At 48.2% G+C, this 18,317-nt stretch overlaps 1 protein-coding gene across 1 annotated transcript in view; it reads right to left on the minus strand.

The window, feature by feature from the left end:
• Positions 1-9,452, minus strand: part of LOC126537070 (beta-galactosidase-like) — a 60,714-nt gene extending 51,262 nt beyond the window's left edge. The window contains exons 1-4 of the mRNA XM_072287601.1: positions 9,394-9,452; positions 8,770-8,987; positions 3,225-3,397; positions 2,081-2,231 (exon numbers count right to left, since the gene is read on the minus strand). Of these exons, the coding sequence (XP_072143702.1) occupies positions 2,081-2,231; positions 3,225-3,397; positions 8,770-8,958 (513 nt within the window). The 5' untranslated portion in view covers positions 8,959-8,987; positions 9,394-9,452. The remainder of the gene's footprint in view (positions 1-2,080; positions 2,232-3,224; positions 3,398-8,769; positions 8,988-9,393) is intronic.
• Positions 9,453-18,317: the final 8,865 nt, after the last annotated feature.

The following is an 18,317-nucleotide window of genomic DNA, read 5'->3' on the forward strand; positions in this document are numbered from 1 at the left end:
TGCGTTCTTTGCCACTTCATCGAAGTCAGCCCGCCCGATCCTGCAATCCCCACTTTTTGCGTTGCGCCCGCCGGACGGCAAAGCAAAGCTTTTTGCCCTCGCTGTGTCTGTTGCGGCAACCGAAGGCGCAGCAGCATGGCATCGCAATTAAGTTCTCGGCCCTGCACATTCTATTACGCTAACGCACTCCGTCAGTCCGCCTGCCGTACTTTCGTCGCGCAGGCCCAACAATGGAGGTCGGCGCGCGCTAGAAAGAAAAAATATACAAAAGCGCGGCGCCTGCTTCGCGCTGGAAAGAAAAAAATATACAAAAGCGTGGCGCCCGCCTCCACGTGACACAGATTGGCCAATGGGGGAGCGGAGGAGGCTGGGGCGACAGGAAGCGTGGAGGAGGACGCGCCAGGGTGAGCGCGGTGGCGGAAAGATCTAAGAATGGCGCTACTTTTGAAAAATTGAGGGGCTTTATGTTCCGCCGCTGCGCAGCGCCGCGCTTTTCCGCCGCCGCCGTTTCGTATGACGTCACACCACGTTCCTCATCGTTGCGCTCGCCTCTGCTCGCTTCTCCAGCTGCGTCGCATGCCTGATAACATGTCGGAGGACTGAAAAGAAGAGCTCGCGTGCGCCGTAACCACAGTTAAGGCGGCAGTATGGACGGCGACAATTCTGATAAGCAGGAGGAGGCCTGGAATTGACATCGGAACGAGATGAAGAGGAAACGAATCGCCCAGGAAATAGACGAACAGCGCGCCGAAGGACTGGCTAAACGCCGCAACATAGCTAGACAACCAGATTAACCTGGACTTGCAATCAAGATTAACCAAGGCTAACCATGCTATGCCTTAGCTTTCGCTACGTATATCCTGGCATAGCCGAGCTAAGCCACTGCCATATTCTTTATATAGGATGAGTATTGAATGAAACCGCATTTATTTACTTATTTATTTATTTATTTACAATATTGTCAGTCTGTACTGAGATCATAGCAGGCGGGCGCTAGATAAATGTACACGTACAATGATGTGTAACACTTGTAACAAGAAATGTGCAACAACTTGCACTTTGCTCATAGGTAACTTAGAGTACATAATATATACACCAAATGCAAGTACATGCTAATTTTAATGATAGAGTAAAACAGGATTTTAAACATTCTATGCTGCATGCACGACTACATAACAAGGTACAGGTACATGCTCGTTTGCATAATAAAATAATAGCACTAGTAATTTTAACATGTTAGGAGATTTTTCTCAAGTTTTGATTGAAACTCAGACCGCGACTGAGTTTTAACTGATATAAGTTGATTGATATAAGTTTTTATCCTTAGAAACAAATGCACTGTGGCATGCGGCTGTTAATGCGTTGTTTTAGACCACTTTCATTTTTGTTATTTTGAGGCTTTTGTAATTGCGACACGTCGCGAGGAGCCTCACGTGCATGCTCTCGCGAGCGAACGCTGTTTGCGCGCAGCGAAGCATAGACGGAACGCGGGGAGTGATCACTTTTGTTGACCGAACTTATTGCGTAGCTTCTACAGCGTTGACCGATATGTATGGAACGGGGTATATATAAATTAATCGAATATTTTAACGTGCATAGGAACTACGTCTGTCTTTTCTGTTATCTCTTAACAAGAAAGGGAAAGCTACATCTGAAGTGTCTGTCTGTCTGTTTGTCTGTCTGTCTGTCTGTCTGTCTGTCTGTCTGTCTGTCTGTCTGTCTGTCTGTCTGTCTGTCTGTCTGTCTGTGACCCGTCGTGGTTGCTCAGTGGCTATGGTGTTGGGGTGCTGAGCACGAGGTCGCGGGATCGAATCCCGGCCACGGCGGCCACATATCGATGGGGGCGAAATGCGAAAACACCCGTGTGCTTAGATTTAGGCGCAGAAAGTGGTCCTCCACTACGGCGTGCCTCATAATCAGAAAGTGGTTTTGGCACGTAAAACCACATAATTTAATTTTTTCTGTCTGTTCAATAATTTCATCATTCAATAGTCGAGGCTGAGCATCAAGTCGGCATCATGTGCATACACGGGGTAGCGCTCGTAGCTTCTCTCAAAGCACGTAGAGTACTGCTGCTCACGAAGTCTCGCTCGGCGCAAATGTACGGGCCTGGGCGGAGGATGACCATGAAGCCGAGTCTGTGGGCGAGCCGCAGGAAGCGGGCCAGGTCCTGCTGACCCTCGAAGTCGTACTGGCCATCCTCGGGCTCATGGCTGCTCCACTCGACGTAGCTGCAAAGGACCGGGCAACTACTGAACGGACTTTTGAAAGCATTCGGTGCACACAAAAAGAAGCTGATCTGTGCTGCAGACAAAGAAAGAAGAACTATGTGCACAGCACAACGCTATTATTCCCGACAGTTTTTCGCGGGAACGCACTTGGCCAGGTTCTTCGAGGCCTTACGGAACGTGCTGTCCGGCACGTAAGCAAGCGCTCGTGCTGACACCATTTCGTAGCTGCCTGCGTCCTGCACCAACAGAAGAAACCGCTCGCGAAATATGAACTCAGTATGCGAACCATCTCATTTATAATCACGCAACGATAGAATGGGTAATTATATATGACGCATAACAACAGGGGATAATTACCGGACACACAATTTGCCTACTGTTCTGTCTTAAAAAAAAAGAGAAAAAAAAGAGTATAGTCGAGCTCGTAACATTGCCACTTTGGGCACACACGTAAAAAATAAAAAAGATAAAGGAAAAGAGTATACTCGAGCTCGTAACATTGCCTTTGTGGGCACACACGTTAATTTGAAAAAACGGTGTAGGTTCATCCTTGAAGATGCTGCGCATGCGACTAGTGGAAAGTTCAATGCCTAATGATGTATTGGATAATAAAGTGTCAGCTCTCTAAATAAGGATGCATAAAATGAGATGCCAGCACTATTTAAGGGCTAGCTTGAGTTCTGGATCTCTATAGTACACGACGTTATGAACAGTGGCAGAACAAGGAATGTCGCTGGCGTGGCGACGTTTCGACAAGGGGACTTGCCTTCGTCAGTGCAGCAGCTGCCTTCATTAGCAGCGTTCTTAACTACGGGTAGCTCTCCGTCTCCTCCACCGTCAGTGATGGGAGGAGGAGGAGGATGACAAAAACCGCAGGTAATTGATGTCCAAGTTTCTTTCGAGCATCTCGAACACAAATTGAAAAAAAAAAAATGCTCAATTCGACGTGATGGGCTCATGCTCGCTCGCATGTGAGACACAGACTTTGCTTACGTCTCTATGGTGTTCAAGCCGGACGCCTGCATGGTCATGAGGCGGTCCTTCCAGAGCTCTGGCAGAATCCTGAAGTAGTGGATGGCGCCCGACATAATCTGGACGCGCTTCCCGCGTAACACGAACGAGTTGCCGTCGTAGTCAGCTGCGAAGAACGGCGACAGTGGGGCCCTCTGAAAAAAAAACAAAAATAAATATTCAGTGCCAGTTGAGCGGTAAATGGGAGAGAAATGTGTTTAGTCATTACATCGCACGTCTTTAAGGTCGCAGATATACGATCTAAACCGCGTTCACCGCATCGTAAGGTGTTCAGGAGCTCTCTCGACACAAATTCTGCCTCTTCGAGGAGCGAAGTGCAACTGACGGTGATCTGGAGTAGACCACCGTTAGTTGCGCTATATATATATATATATATATATATATATATATATATATATATATATATATATATATATATATATATATATACAAGGCCGCATTAGACAGTCTTTGTCCCTATTATTTGTTAGCCAAAATAAGGTACATACAGGTAATTACAAATATAGCTACTATTCTACGTACCTTACACTATTTTTCCACGTAGTCCTCCCACCGCTTGAGACATTTGTCCCATCGCAGCACTAAATTTAAGGTGCTCCTGCAGTGCGATTGGACCGGCTGACTGTGGAGACACCATCGGACTGCTGTCATGGCTTCCTGGTTGCACGTGAATCACACCACCATGCACCGCCTCACACTTCTCAAAGCGAGACACCTTTCCCCACACGTGGGCTGCATTTCCCTGTGGATTTCGATGGGCGTTCGTCCCTGGCACCTTAGAAAACGAATGACACTTCGTTGCTCGTGCGCCGTGCACGTGTGAAACACAACCGCCATCTATATATATATATATATATATATATATATATATATATATATATATATATATATATATATATATATATATATATATATATATATATGGCCTGTGACCAGCCTTCCTACACTTCACATGTACTTTCTTCCCTTTTGACACTCCTAATGCTGACGCATTAACCCTTTGAGGGTCGAATTATTTTGAAGAAAACTTTCCCGGGTGGTCAAATTATTTTATTGCGGATATTGAATGTACAAGATGTATAAAGTCGGGAATAAATAGTAAAAAAAATTAGGGAACAGTATTTTGGTGTCGGCATCACTCAGAACTGCAATATGTTCAATAGTATTTTAGAGTGTGGTACTCCTTGAAACACGAGTCTCCGCGCAGCCGCAGAGAGCGAGAATACCTCATGAGCGGCGGTGATAAACGAGCTAAGAGCCGTGCCAATCAAGATAGAAATCAACTTCCGCCGCCCCCGCGATAGCGTGCCGACAAAGATAAAAATCACGTTTCACGCGCCTCCGTTGCGGCGGAACCGAAACCGCGAAAGCGCGTTGCCGCTGAGAGCGAGAATACCTCGCGAGCGGCGGTTATAAACAAGCTAAGAGCAGCGCCAATCAAGATAGAAATCAACTTCCACAGCATTTGCAAGAGAGTGCCGACAAAGAGAAAAATTACGTTTCGCGCGCCTCCGTTGCGATCACGCGGCGAAACCGAAACCGCAAAAGGGGTGTGGCCGCAGTCTGCGCGACGCGCTGAAGCTTGAAGTCAGTTCTGTTTATCTCCCCAAGAAGGTAGCACAAATTTCAAACGCTTCTTGTAAGACCTAAGAGGTGGCAGCACCTCCCAGTAAGCGTGCATCGTCATTATGGCGCGAAATTTCAAACGGAGGGTCGAAACCGTACCCGTACGGCAAAGACCTTGCGGGACAGAAAACCGCCGCCGTACATGTACGGCAAAAACCGTCAAAGGGTTAAAAACCGTTTAAGCAATGAAAGAACAAGCTTCAGCAATTTCCCCGGCTCAGAACTCCTATTAGCGCGAGCGCAGCAGGCGCTCTCGGCAGACACCGCCATTGTGGCGCGGGAAACAACGCCCAAAATACTAAGCGCGAAAGTTCTGCCATGGTGCAGTAGTTGGCGCGTCAGACTGCGAAGAGTTGCTGCAGGGGCGTGAGTTCGAATCTTAACGATGGGGAACATTATACTTGTTCTTGGGATACTCGCTATGGTTTCCCAGTGGCGTTGCACTGTGTTGAGCTCGAAGTCGTGGGTTCGATCGCGGCCGCAATTCCGTGGGGGCGAAATGCGAAAACGCTTGTGTGCTTTTAACGTTGGTGTACGCTGGTGGACCTTGTAAGGATCCTACGTGGCCAGAATCAATCAGGAGAAGCGCGAACTTCGGATTCCTTTCATATCTAGAAAATAGGCACGGATTGCTTCAGACACTTCTACCTATCTTCAAGGGAGTTTCGTTTTTTTTTAAATTTCTTTTCTTTGCCGTTATGAACCTGTTCACAAGCGCATTATTTTGCTAGCTTTTCCTGCTCTTCTAAGCGACTGTAATCAATTAGGTGTGAGTTTAGGGCCCGTGGTGTCCTGTCATGTATTCTTTGTACCTGTTTTATCTGCGCTACAATGGCTTCACCTATAGCGATGGTGGTGGATAAAGCTTTTTTTTTCTTCACCAGATGGCGAGAGTGAAACCCGACGATAAGAAGGTGGCCTGACCATGACGGCTGTCTCAATCGGCATAAGATACCTACCGGAGACTGACAGAGGTCGCGCGATCAGGTTTGTCATATTAGCGTCTACATTTTCGTGAAGTCGCTCACCAGCCCATCCTTCAGTACCGCAAGCGGAGTCGCAAAGCTGCTGAATCAATAAGCAGCACAGGGGGGCAGGAACATTCGAATACGCTGATGGTTATCGTACGTGACCATGCATGGTTGTGCGAGCAGAGCCGAACGGCAGCAATCGCAAGACATTTCGGCGCGGCGACGGTCAGGTCGTGCTCGCAGTTGTGAACATCGGTAGCCGTGAATAGCTCTTCAGTCGTCAGTCGCATATGTGGAGCGTTCTCTTCCCTACTCTCCGTCGCTCTGCAAGCCTCTCTCCCCGTCCTTTACTCCCCTACTTCCACTCCCATTGCTGACCGCTGAGGTGCCAGCCGTCTGCGTTAAGCAGTAACATTCCTTTGCTTCCCTTCCTTTCTATTTACTTAGTATTTGTGTAGTTTCTAAATAAACAACCAATTAATACCTCTGTATAAGTCGCTGGTACAAATGCCACCTAAAGCCCCTTTCACACTGTGATTCTGCGATGCGAAGTGCTCCGAACAACCCGCGTCATGCAACTGCCACGAGTTCTTTGTTTCAGAATTTTCGGTACTGCGTGCCGACGTAACGTTCGACACTCTGCCAACAGCGAGCTCGCGCTGCCGCTGACACGTCAGCACGAGCGGCACGCTACGTTGCGGCGCTTCCACCGGTCGGACGCAGTGCCACTGAGAAAATTTCCCAAGTACGAATGCCGCCGCAGCTGCGGCACAAAACCGCTTTCTGCGGCCGCTGGCTGGAATCGCAGACAACTCGCAGCATGTGAAACATGCTTTACGGAAATCACCGAATAGGCGCACGCAGAAAAACAGTTTTAACATTTTAACTGCTCGTGGTATGAAAAGCAGCTTTAGAAGACACGGACAGAAGTGGAACGAAAAGAAAAACACAAGCTTCCTCGACTTTCAATGGTTCTAAATTTTTATGTGCTGTCACAGAAAAAAAAAGAGGAAAAGTCACAGTGTCGCCCGCAAGGCGAAGCATCGATTGCAATAGCAAATTAGTAGACAGGTATACAAAATAAGGATAGTAGCTTTATTGGCCGCCTAAACTTGTAAACATTCGCTTACTAACTAAATTAACAAGCACGGTACCATTCGCGCACAGGTAAACATGAACATATTTCACTCGATGACCGCGGAAGCTAGCTGTCAAAACAGTGGAGTGAGGACGCGTGGCAGCAGCAGCGAGCGAATTGACCTTCGTGTTGCCTCTTGTTTCAACGCGAACTAAGCGTCGAAGGCACATCGCATGCGAAGCGAGCACTCGGTGCACTTTGTCTACATCGCAGGTCACTTTGAAGATGACTCCCGCGCGACCGCCCACTTTTTCCATATCGCAGATCACTTTCAAGGTGCGGCTTCGCCGTACGCAGCAGCCACGGAGTAGAACGCCGCTACCCCGCCATCTTCCGTGATGACGATGCATGTGGTTTTTGGATGCAATTAAGGGCCAGGGATGGCTAAAGAGCGCCAAGAACCCCATCCCCGTCCCTCCCATCCCCCGGTGACTCGCGCGCGATGGAAGACGGTGCGCTTCCTCCCCGCTTTCCTCCCTTGAACGCGCGAGATTAAGCCGCGATCGTCGGGAGACCCTCGCAAGTTTCACTCGAACATCGAGCATACGGCGCGCGGTGACGATGTTATCATGCTTTGACTTTATACGGAACATCACGGCGACGACGACGGTAGAAATGTGTCTGGAGTGCCCATATAATTGCCATCACAATAAAAACCACAGGAGAAACAAAAACCAAATAAATGCCTAGGATTTTACATCTGCCAAAACCACGACAGGATCACGAGGCACGCCGTAGTATATGGACTCCGAATTAATTTTGACCACCTGGGATTCTTTAACATGCACCTAAGTCCAAGTATACGAGCGTTTTTGCATTTGGCCCCCATCGAAAAGCGGCCGCCGCAGTCTGCATCGAAACCGCGACATCGAGCTCAGCAAAGCAACGCCGTGGCCATTAAGCCCGCGGCGGTCACTAGACACGCAAACCCGACAAAAACAAAAGTGGGTCTATACCGTAGCTAACATGACACATGACTAGGTCCCCGATATCACAAGTGCGCTGCCCAGCCTCGAAGGCCACGCTCATGGGCTTCAAGTTTTCAAAGCTGCCGCCCCGGAGCCAGGGCGGTGTGTTTCAGGCTGCTGCGAATATCGGAAGCAATCGAATATAAAAAATTTGCAAAATTCGTTCGTTCCCACACCCATCTTTATTGTAACTGACACATTTAACCCGCCGTATAGTGACGCAGTGGCTTTGACGTTGCGCTGCTGAGCCCGAGGTCATGCGAGAAAATCCCGGCCGCGGCGGCCGCATGTCGATGGGGGTGAAATGCAAAAAACGCCCGTATGCTGTGAAGTGGGTGCATGTTAAAGAACCCCAGGTTGCAAAAATTAATCCAGAGTCCACCACTACGGCATGGCTCATAATCAAATCGGGGGGTTTTGGGATGTAAAACCCGAAAATTTGATTCTTTATCCGTCTATGTCCGGCAACGTCGCAGGGCTCAGTAGGAAACTTTACCTTGTACTCTCATATAAATAAGTACTCATGAGAAGACAGAAACCGTTCGCTTCTCATGCAGCGCACTGTATTTGATTACGTTTGTCGCGCAAAAAAAAAAAAAAAAAAAAAAAATTGTCGGGAGCGCATTTTTTAGGCCGCTAATGTTTTACGAGAATTGCCGAAAACTAAGGAAAACAAATATTAAGGCGCCACGTTTACAACTCAATAATTCGGCATTAATTCGGCTATTTAGGCAGGAGCTTCTGCGGTGAAGTTTATCGTTAAAGTAAGTTCCATACTCCATGCGCTGACCGCGTGACCTCACCTGCTTTGATGGGAACCACATTGGCCGTCTTTTGCCCAGAGGCAACGTAAGCCCCTTGGGGAGCTTCTGCAGGGTGAGCCAGAGAAGGCAAAGTCCAACCGAGGACAAGACAAGCCATTTGACGACTCCAGTTACTCGGCGCGAGATCGTGGGATGGCTCTTGATCCTCATGCGGTCGATGCGTTCCATACAAAGGCTGCGTCACAAGCTGCAGAAAGCTGAGCACGAGCAATACGCAACAATCAACAGGTACTTAAGCAGTAACCTCAAGTCCGCCTCTGACTTTTTAATTTACACATAGCTGTTGTTCCAGGTAAAACTACTAAGTGACGAACCCTTTCTTGTGCGGATTTCGTTTCCGAAACAACAAAGCTACATTGTGCCCAACTGAACGAGGAGAAAACGAATGAAATTCCCAAATAGTTTTTCATGATGTGCGAGAACCGTATATGCGATAAATTCGGTGGGCAACGCGGATCTTTGTTGCTGTCTTTTCTGGGGAACACAAGAACGACATCAATCGAGTTTCGATTTATCGCAGCAGCTTGCTGTCGAAGAGAAGATGCGAAATTTAAGACTGCTCGCGTACAATAGTATCGCACTTCGGAAGGAAACGCCGCTTACTTGTACAAGCCACTTGTTTGATTCGAACCTCTGCCACTTTTGTGCGACTGCCGTCTTTCTCGTCGTCTTCTAGCAAGGCGACTCAGATGGCACGCGCGTTCGTTTCGATGGCAAGTTATATAGATGATGATATGGATGAGGATCTGAGAAATTTTGGTACATAATCACTGTGCCAGTAACACTTACATACATATATATATATATATATATATATATATATATATATATATATATATATATATATATATATTGATGCGTTCCATACAAATCCGGTCGATGCGGTTGTAAAGGAGCTTTGTTATCGCTCTCTTGTCCAACCTCCAAATCATCCTGTACGTTTCCCTGACTTCACTCGTGCGGACGACAATTCCGTTACTGGTCTCTTAGCTGATCATTTCGATATATTTTCCTCTGTGTCAGACATACATGATATATATTGTCTTGTTAATTACTTTGAGGACCTTGTCAAGTCATGTTTTCAACGATACGTGCGCGTTAAAACTAAGAAAAGTAATACTAACCTTCCTTGGATGACTCGCGACATCTTACATTTGTCTCGACCTGTCCGTAGGCTTCGGCACTCTAAACGAACCAACGATCCCATAACCCTGGACAAGTTTCACAAGGCAAGAAAATGAACCTAATTTTAAACTGCAAGCTTCCAAGGACTTCTTTTTTGTAGTTCAACTGCCTGATCTGTTGAGCACTAACCCTTGTAAATTTTGGTCTTCTATTTTACCTCACGATGCTTCACCAACTTCATTCACTATTGACAACGACGTCATGAGTGATCCATCAGTACTATCGAATGCCGTCAACAAGTACTTTCAGTCCATATTTGTACCCGATAATAAGCTTATTCCTTCTCTCCCCAATATAGTTTGTTCTGAAGCAATGAGTGACACTGACATAAACAATGAAAGCATGTTTAACGTCGTACTGAACTTGTAGACCAAGAAATGCACCGGTACGGAAGGGATACACAGTGCATTCTTGGTTCGCTATTCCTTGTGATCGTCAAGATATCTGATGATCATATTGACGCGTGTACTTGTTTATCTTTATCGGGCGACCACGTTTCACCACCTAACAAATGTTATCGCACAGCGCAGGACGACGCGCCTGCATGTATCGAAAGCTTCTGGAATGTTATCGATGGTTCCATCCGATGCATGTCACCGAACCTTGTGTAATCTGATTGCATGTATGCGTGACGCGAATAGAGTAGAACTTTGTGGAAGACACGCGGGTCCCAGCGATTACTCTGGAACATTGCACGACTGATGTATAAAAGCCGACGATAACATCACTGTTATGCAAAATCTTAGAACATATCATTCATAAACACATAGCGCTTTCCCTGGAATCAGGTAATCTGCTATCTAACATACATCATGGGTTTAGGCGTGGTTTTTAGTACGACAACGCAATTAGTTGAGTTTACGCGTGACATTTTCTTTAACCTTGACGTTGGCAACCAGGCTGACACTATATTTATATGCTCCTCTAAAGCATTTGACACAGTATTACATTGTAAACCACTTGCTCAGCTTAACGCAGTACTAAATAATCCTCAACTACTTAACTGCAATTCGAGCTTTCTTTCTCTTCGCTCCCAGTTTGTCGCTTACAGCTCGACCGACTCTGCTGCTATTGATGCGACATCTGTAGTGCGTCAAGGCTCCGTTCTTGGGGCGCTGCTTCTTTAATCCACACAAATAATTTGCATCTGAACATCTCATCTACCATTCATCTTTATGCTGATGATTGTGTTTTACATGAAGTGATTAACTGTTCTAATCATTATTTCTGCCTCCAGGAGTCGTGTAACACCTGACAAATGAACATTAGCTTCGACAAAACCATCCTTATGTCTTTCTATTAAAAATAGTCTCCTTCTCTTCTTCATTTCTCCTTCAATAACTGCGCTGTGCGTAGGGTATGTAAGTATCTCATTGTCATTTCTACGCATATCATGTCATGGTCTAATAACATTGTTTATATTTATAACAACGTACTAAAAATTAGGTTACCTGCGTCGTACACTATCCAACTCTCCAAAAGATACTAAGCTACTATTCTATAAATTGATAATCCGTCCTCTTGTTGACTACGAAGCTGTCGTTTGGAACCGTTATAAGCAGTGCGAGATTAACAGGCTAGAAGCCATTCAGAAAAAAGCTGTAAGATCTATATATCACCGTTGTTGTCATGACTTCTCGCCCTCTTCCGCGCTTCGTTCCTTGAATTCAACTGCACTCTATGCACGTCGCCGCATAGCATCATTAGATTTCTTGCACATCATCGTCAATTCTTCTGTTAGACTGTCAAAAACAACTATACTAACCTCGCGCCAGAGTCATCGACGAGATGACATCACAACTTAAACTTGTTGCCCGACTTTGCCCGCACTAACACGTTTACGTTCAGGTTTCTTCCTCGTTCCATAGCAGGCTGAAATTGCTTACCTGAGTCTCTTCGCTCATGCTAGACTTCAATATCCAACCAGGGCGGCGTCAGGAGGTCCCAGTCTTTGCACAGCCCTAACTGCGCCGTTAGGTGGTAGTCCATCCGGTCCGCCATAATGGATAGGTCCAAAGAAAGTTTTCGCATTTGGCAATGGAACTGCAGGGGATATTCTAACAAAAAAGCCCCTCTGCAGCAGTTCTTCAGGTCCTTCGCTGTCAAACCTCAAGTCATTGCTCTCCAGGAAACATTAGTCTCCGCCGCCTCGCTCCAGGGCTACAGGGCCGTGTCGGGCCTGCCCGGGGGGCGAGGGATTTGCACCTTGATTGATAAAAGGCTGACTCATCTCACCCACGACCTCAAGCTGGGGTGTGGTAGAATTGAATATGTCATGGTTGAGATCCTGCTCGACGTACCACACCAGAATCAGCGCAGAAACAGCGTGTTCGTCCTCAATATCTACAGCAACCCCAGGGACTCGCGCCAGCAGTTCAAGACCATCCTCAAGAAAGCGACCGACTTGGCCGGCCCTCGACCCTTGGTCGTCGTCGGTGACTTCAACGCACCGTACGGCATCTGGGGTTACGTCTACGACACTACCAAGGGGCGCAACCTGTGGCAAGACGCCAACGAGATGGACCTCACTCTGGTCACTGACAAGAATTTTCCTACTCGCATCGGCAACTCCGTCACCCGGGACTCGACACCTGACCTAGCGTTCGTCAGGAACGTTGAGGACGTGGGCTGGGAGAACACCGCCATGGAGTTCGGCAGCGACCACTACATTCTCGAGACCAACTTCAAGGTGTCTCGGAGTAGGATCAAGGAATTCACGTTCATCGATTGGGACCACTTTCGCAAGATTCGCGAAGAACCCAGCAGAGCCAGGGCACCCGCCACCCTCGAAGAATGGTGTGAAGGCGTCCGGAACGACGCTTCCGCGGCTACCAAGAAAGTGGAAACCGATCTCGACGTCGAGCGGATGGACAGCAGACTTGCCCACCTGATCGAGGCCAAGAACGCCCTGCTCCGCCGATGGAAGAGTCAAAGGCTCAATCGCAGACTCCGAAAAAAGATCTCGGAGCTCAACAAGGTCATCGATGACCACTGCAAGGCGCTATGCCAGCAGCAGTGGGACGAGCTCTGCGAATCCATCGACGGACAGATGCGCAACGGCAAATCCTGGGGTATGCTGAAGCACCTTCTCGACGAAAGCGGCTCAAAGTCAAATCAGAGGCATACGTTGGCCAGGGCCCTTCACGAGGCCACCAGGTCTCACACGGTCGATGAGCTCGTCGCAAAACTGGTACAGAGGTACTTGCCCGTCCGTCGAGACGGAGATCCAGTGACCCAACTCCCAGACTACCGAGGCCCTCCACGCCCCGAGCTCGACGAAGACTTCTCCATTGCCGAGGTTAGACAGGCCATCTTCGCGCTCAACCGCAAGTCTGCGCCGGGACCAGACGGAGTCACCAACAGAATGTTGAGAAACCTCGAGGACACGTCGATCGTCTTCCTGACCGACAAAATCAACGAGTCCTGGAATAGCGGCGTTGTTCCTGCAGAATGGAAGATGGCCTGCACGGTGCTCATTCCCAAGCCCGGCAAGGCCCCGAACATCGAGAACCTCAGGCCGATTTCTCTAACCTCCTGCGTCGGCAAGGTCATGGAGCGCGTCGTCCTCAACAGGCTTAACGGGTACCTCGAAGACAACGAGGTTTACACGTACAACATGATCGGCTTCCGCGCCGGACTCTCAACGCAGGATGCCATGAAACTAATCAAGCATCAGATTGTGGATGGCCGTTCCAGAGACGTCAAGGCTCTTCTGGGTCTGGACCTCGAGAAGGCTTTCGACAACGTGCTCCACACCTTCATCGTCAAGACTATTTCAGACCTGGGTCTGGGTTCCAGATTCCACAACTACGTCAGCTCTTTTCTGACTGACAGGAAGGCCAAGCTTCGCATTGGAGACTTCCGCTCCGAAGATGTGCCCCTCGGAGGGCGGGGCACTCCTCAGGGCGCCGTCATCTCCCCAACATTGTTTAACATCTGTATGATTGGTCTTTCCGAGAGGTTGGCGCGCGTCGAGAACGTCAAGCACACCATTTACGCCGATGACATCACCATATGGTGCTCCCGCGGCTGCGAGGGCAGAGTCGAAGAAGCCATGCAGGAGTCGATTGACGTGATCGAGGAGTATCTCCGCCCCACCGGACTTCGATGCTCCCCCGCCAAGTCGGAGCTGCTACTTTACAGAAAAGAGAAGGGAGGCAGAGCCAAAGATTGGAAGCCAGTCTCTGAAAGCAGCATCAGACTTCGCACTTGTGACGGGGGGGTGATACCCAGGGTCGACGTTATTCGGGTCCTGGGCATGTTTGTCGAATACAACGGCGGAAACGGAACTGCTCTCCGCAAGATTATCGCGAAGACGGACAACGCTTTCCGCCTCGTTCGCAGAATCGCAAACCGGCATCGAGGCATGAAGGAAAGCAATCTTCTCAGGCTGATCAATGCCTTCGTACTCTGCCACCTCACGTACACGATTTCTATGCACAACTGGCTCAGAGCGGAGCGAGACAAGCTCAATGTTCTTATCCGCAAAATAGTCAAGAGGGCTCTCGGGCTACCCATCAGGACCCATACCGAGGATCTCTTGAAGCTGGGGGTACATAACACCGCCGAGGAGATTGCCGAAGCCCAAGAACGCGCGCAACTCACTCGCCTGGGCACCACAGCAGCAGGTAAACGCATCCTCGAAGAGCTGGGTTACCACCCTGCGGGATTCCCGATGGTCAGTACCCCGATCCCTAGGTGCATTCGAGACAAGTTCGAAGTCGCCCCTGTGCCCCGAAACGTCCATCCCGTCCACAACGAGGGCAGACGCAAGGCCAGAGCAGCCGCCATCCTCAAACAGATCAAGCGACACGACATTAGCGCAAGCTTCGTCGACGCTGCGGAGTACAGTGACGGGAAGACCTTTGCCGTCGTTGTGGTCGACTCGGGCGGCAACATTTCCAATAGCGCCTCAATTCGCACTTCAGACCCCGGAGTCGCCGAGCAAGTCGCCATCGCCCTCGCCCTGCTAGATGGTCGTGGGTCCGAAATTTATAGTGATTCCAAAACGGCAGTTAGGGCTTTTCAGAAGGGTTGCATCGCCAAGGAAGCTGTTCGTCTTCTTAGCGGCTCGAGTCCACATGCTCTCACAAACCATTCAATTCACTGGTTTCCCGCTCACGTAGGATCGGTCGAGGGTGCTCCCCCGAACCTCAATGAGTCTGCCCACGAGGCTGCGCGTGACCTCACCGACCGCGCTTCCTCTATAAGGAGCACTGACTCCCCTCCTCTCTACGGTCACAGGGACGCTCCCGCTACTCACAATGAGATTATTAAATATTTCTACATGTCCAGAAGGGTCTTTCCACCCCCTCACCCCAAGTTGAATAGGGCGCAAGCCGTTTCACTTAGGCTCCTACAGACCAGCACATATCCGTGTCTGTCCGCTCTCCACGAGGCTTACCCCGACGTGTATCGCGACGACGCCTGCCCGTCCTGCGGCCAGACCTCCACTCTACCTCACATGCTCTGGGAGTGCGGGTCGACATACCCCAAGTTCATCAAGGAGGAGTGGGACTCGCTTTTGCGTAGCCCCGCTCTAGAAAAGCAAATCCTGGCCGTCCGGCGTGCCCGCGACCGGGCCGGTGGGCTAGACCTGCCGGTCCCGACGTGGGACTAGCCGGGTGCGCGACGAGTTCGCGTCCTCGCCGGACCTACAATAAAGTTTATTCACTCACTCACTCACTCGCTCATGCCCATCTCGAAGTTTTGTACCTTCCAGCCAAGATGTATGGTGTTAGCACATCACCCTCATTGTTGTACCGTATTTTGCTGTGCCTAATTTATCTCTGTTAAACCACTCCTGCTATAGCGCTTATTGCGCTGCACTATGTGCAAACAATCTGACGTAATAGTTCTGCGGGAACCCTCAAGGTGAAGAGAAGTAATTAGTTAATTCGTAGATTAATTATGAAAATATTGCATGAAATTACGCTCCACATACATTCGAAGAAGAAAACTAAATTGGGAGGTTTTACGTGACAAAAAAGTGGTATGATTATGAGCCACGCCATAGTGGAAGAGTATATATAGATTAATTTTGACGAGCTGGGATTCTATAGCGTGCACCTAAATATAGTGCAGATGAATCGCAAAAAGCAGCGAAGGACAGGCGGTACAAGCGCCTGTTCCAGTTTCTTGCGGTTATTGTCAGGCCTAATTGTTACCTTTCTTAACCTAAATATCGCTACACAAACACTTTTGAATTACGCCCCCATCTAAATCTGCCCGATTCTTGATCAATCCCCTTGAGTTAGTAGTCGCCAATGACGTTAAGGTCATTATCATCACCATCATCATCATGCGGCTGCCGTGGCCAGAATTAAACCCGTGACCATGAGCTTACTAGCGCAAACAGAATCGAGTGTACAATATGCGTAATATTTTTTAATAGCATATGACCAACTGTCTAGCATACGCGATCCGTGCTGTGCGACTTGTGTTATGTTGCATTGAATCGCAGCCGCTGAAAAGTTGCTGTGGCTACTTTTGTGAAGGAAGCACGACACCTGTAGAAATGCAACAATATGGTTGAAGTACGTTTATCTACGCGCACGATTAAGGTAGCAATCAAAGCAAAACAAAGCCTGATTACATCTAAACATTCGGCCAGGTCCTCGTACATCAGTAAGATGTATGACCGGTGCTGAAGGAAGATACCTCATGAGGTGTGCTTAACGGTCAGCGTTTAATGTAAACAAAAGGCTGCGGGTTTCCGCAGAACTATTACGTCAGACTCTTGTCTTTGCTTCGAGTTGCAGACAAATTCAACTTCACCCTGCCATCTGCTAGCCGCCAGGTTAGCTCAGATGGTAGAGCGGCTGCCCCGGTGTGGCGATGGTCGCGGGTTCGAGTCCCCAACCAGGGCGAATTTTTCTTAACTGCGAAGTTTTCCTTTCGAGGAAACCGTACGGGCTTCGTTTGTAGCAATTGCTACGATTAGGTGGATGTCTCAGTTTCCCTTAATTGATAAGTGCAAATAAACAAATAACGTACGGTACATATTTCAATCTACAAATTCTAACTGGCTAGTTCGCAAGGTGTACCCACTTGAAACGAATTCTCTGACCTGCACCAATATCAAAATGTTCAAAGTGTCCGACGAAAATGCATTGGCACTCCAGTTACTTCTGTGCTCGAGTGCATAAGCAGCGGTTTCATCAAAAAAAGAAAAAAAGAAGTAACTGGAACGCCAATACGTTTCCTCGGACACTTTGAAAATTATTATCTGGAAACTGGTGCAGTCCGCGGAATTCGTGTAGTCCTGAAATATATATATACACATATGTATATATAATAAAAGCACACTTATTTTGGGGGAGTACGCACCATTGTGACACAGGGGCTAGAGGTCTTTTAACTATTGACGTATGTGATCATACTTAGTTGCGCAAGCACCTCATATCACCATTATTTCTTGGAAAATAATCATACATCAAATTATTCATCGCGACATTGCTGCGTCGACGTCTCACACTGTACATCCCCCAGATTAGACATTCGCATGTCGGCCTAGACTCTAAACGGTGTAGCGCACTGGCACGAAGTTACATGTTGTATTACTCTGGAAATTGTGACCTGTGCGGTGCATTCACGAAAACATTGCATGAAATTAGGCTCCACATCGATTCGAACAAGAAAACTAAATCGTGAGGTTTTACGTGCCAAAACTGTGATATGATTATGAACCACGCCTTAGTGGAAGACCATATATACATTTTGACCAGCTGAGGTTCTTCAGCGTAGCGCAAATGGAGCGGAAATAGCAGCGACAGACGGACAGTAAAACAGTCTGTTCCTGTTTTTTGGGCTTATGTCGTGCCAACAAGGCCCAATTTTTACTCTTCTTAACCTTAATATAGGTACACGAACGCTTTTGCATTTCGCCTCCGTCGAAATCTGCCCGATTCTTGGTCAATTCCCCCTTAGGTAGTAGTCGCCAATGACGTTAAGGTCATTATCAACACCGTCACCATCATGTGGCTGTCGCGGCCAGGATTAACCCGCGACCCCGATATCACCAGCGCAAACAATCAAAAGTACAATATGCATATTTTTATAACAGCCTGTGATCATTTGCGCTGGTGATCTCGAGGTCGCGGGTTAATCCTGGCCGTGACAGCCACATGATGGTGATGGTGTTGATAATGACCTTAACGTCATTGGCGACTACTAAGGAGGAACAATATGCATATTTTTATAACAGCCTGTGATCAGCTGCATAGCATATGCGATCTGTGCTGTGCGACTTGTGTTATGGTGTATTGAAGCCCTGTTGAAGAGTTCTTTGTAGGGGCAACTTTTGCGAAGGAAGCACGTTAGCTGTAAGAAATGCAACAAAA

This window comes from Dermacentor andersoni, chromosome 4 (genome assembly GCF_023375885.2).
Source record: "Dermacentor andersoni chromosome 4, qqDerAnde1_hic_scaffold, whole genome shotgun sequence".
NCBI classification, from domain to species: domain Eukaryota; kingdom Metazoa; phylum Arthropoda; class Arachnida; order Ixodida; family Ixodidae; genus Dermacentor; species Dermacentor andersoni.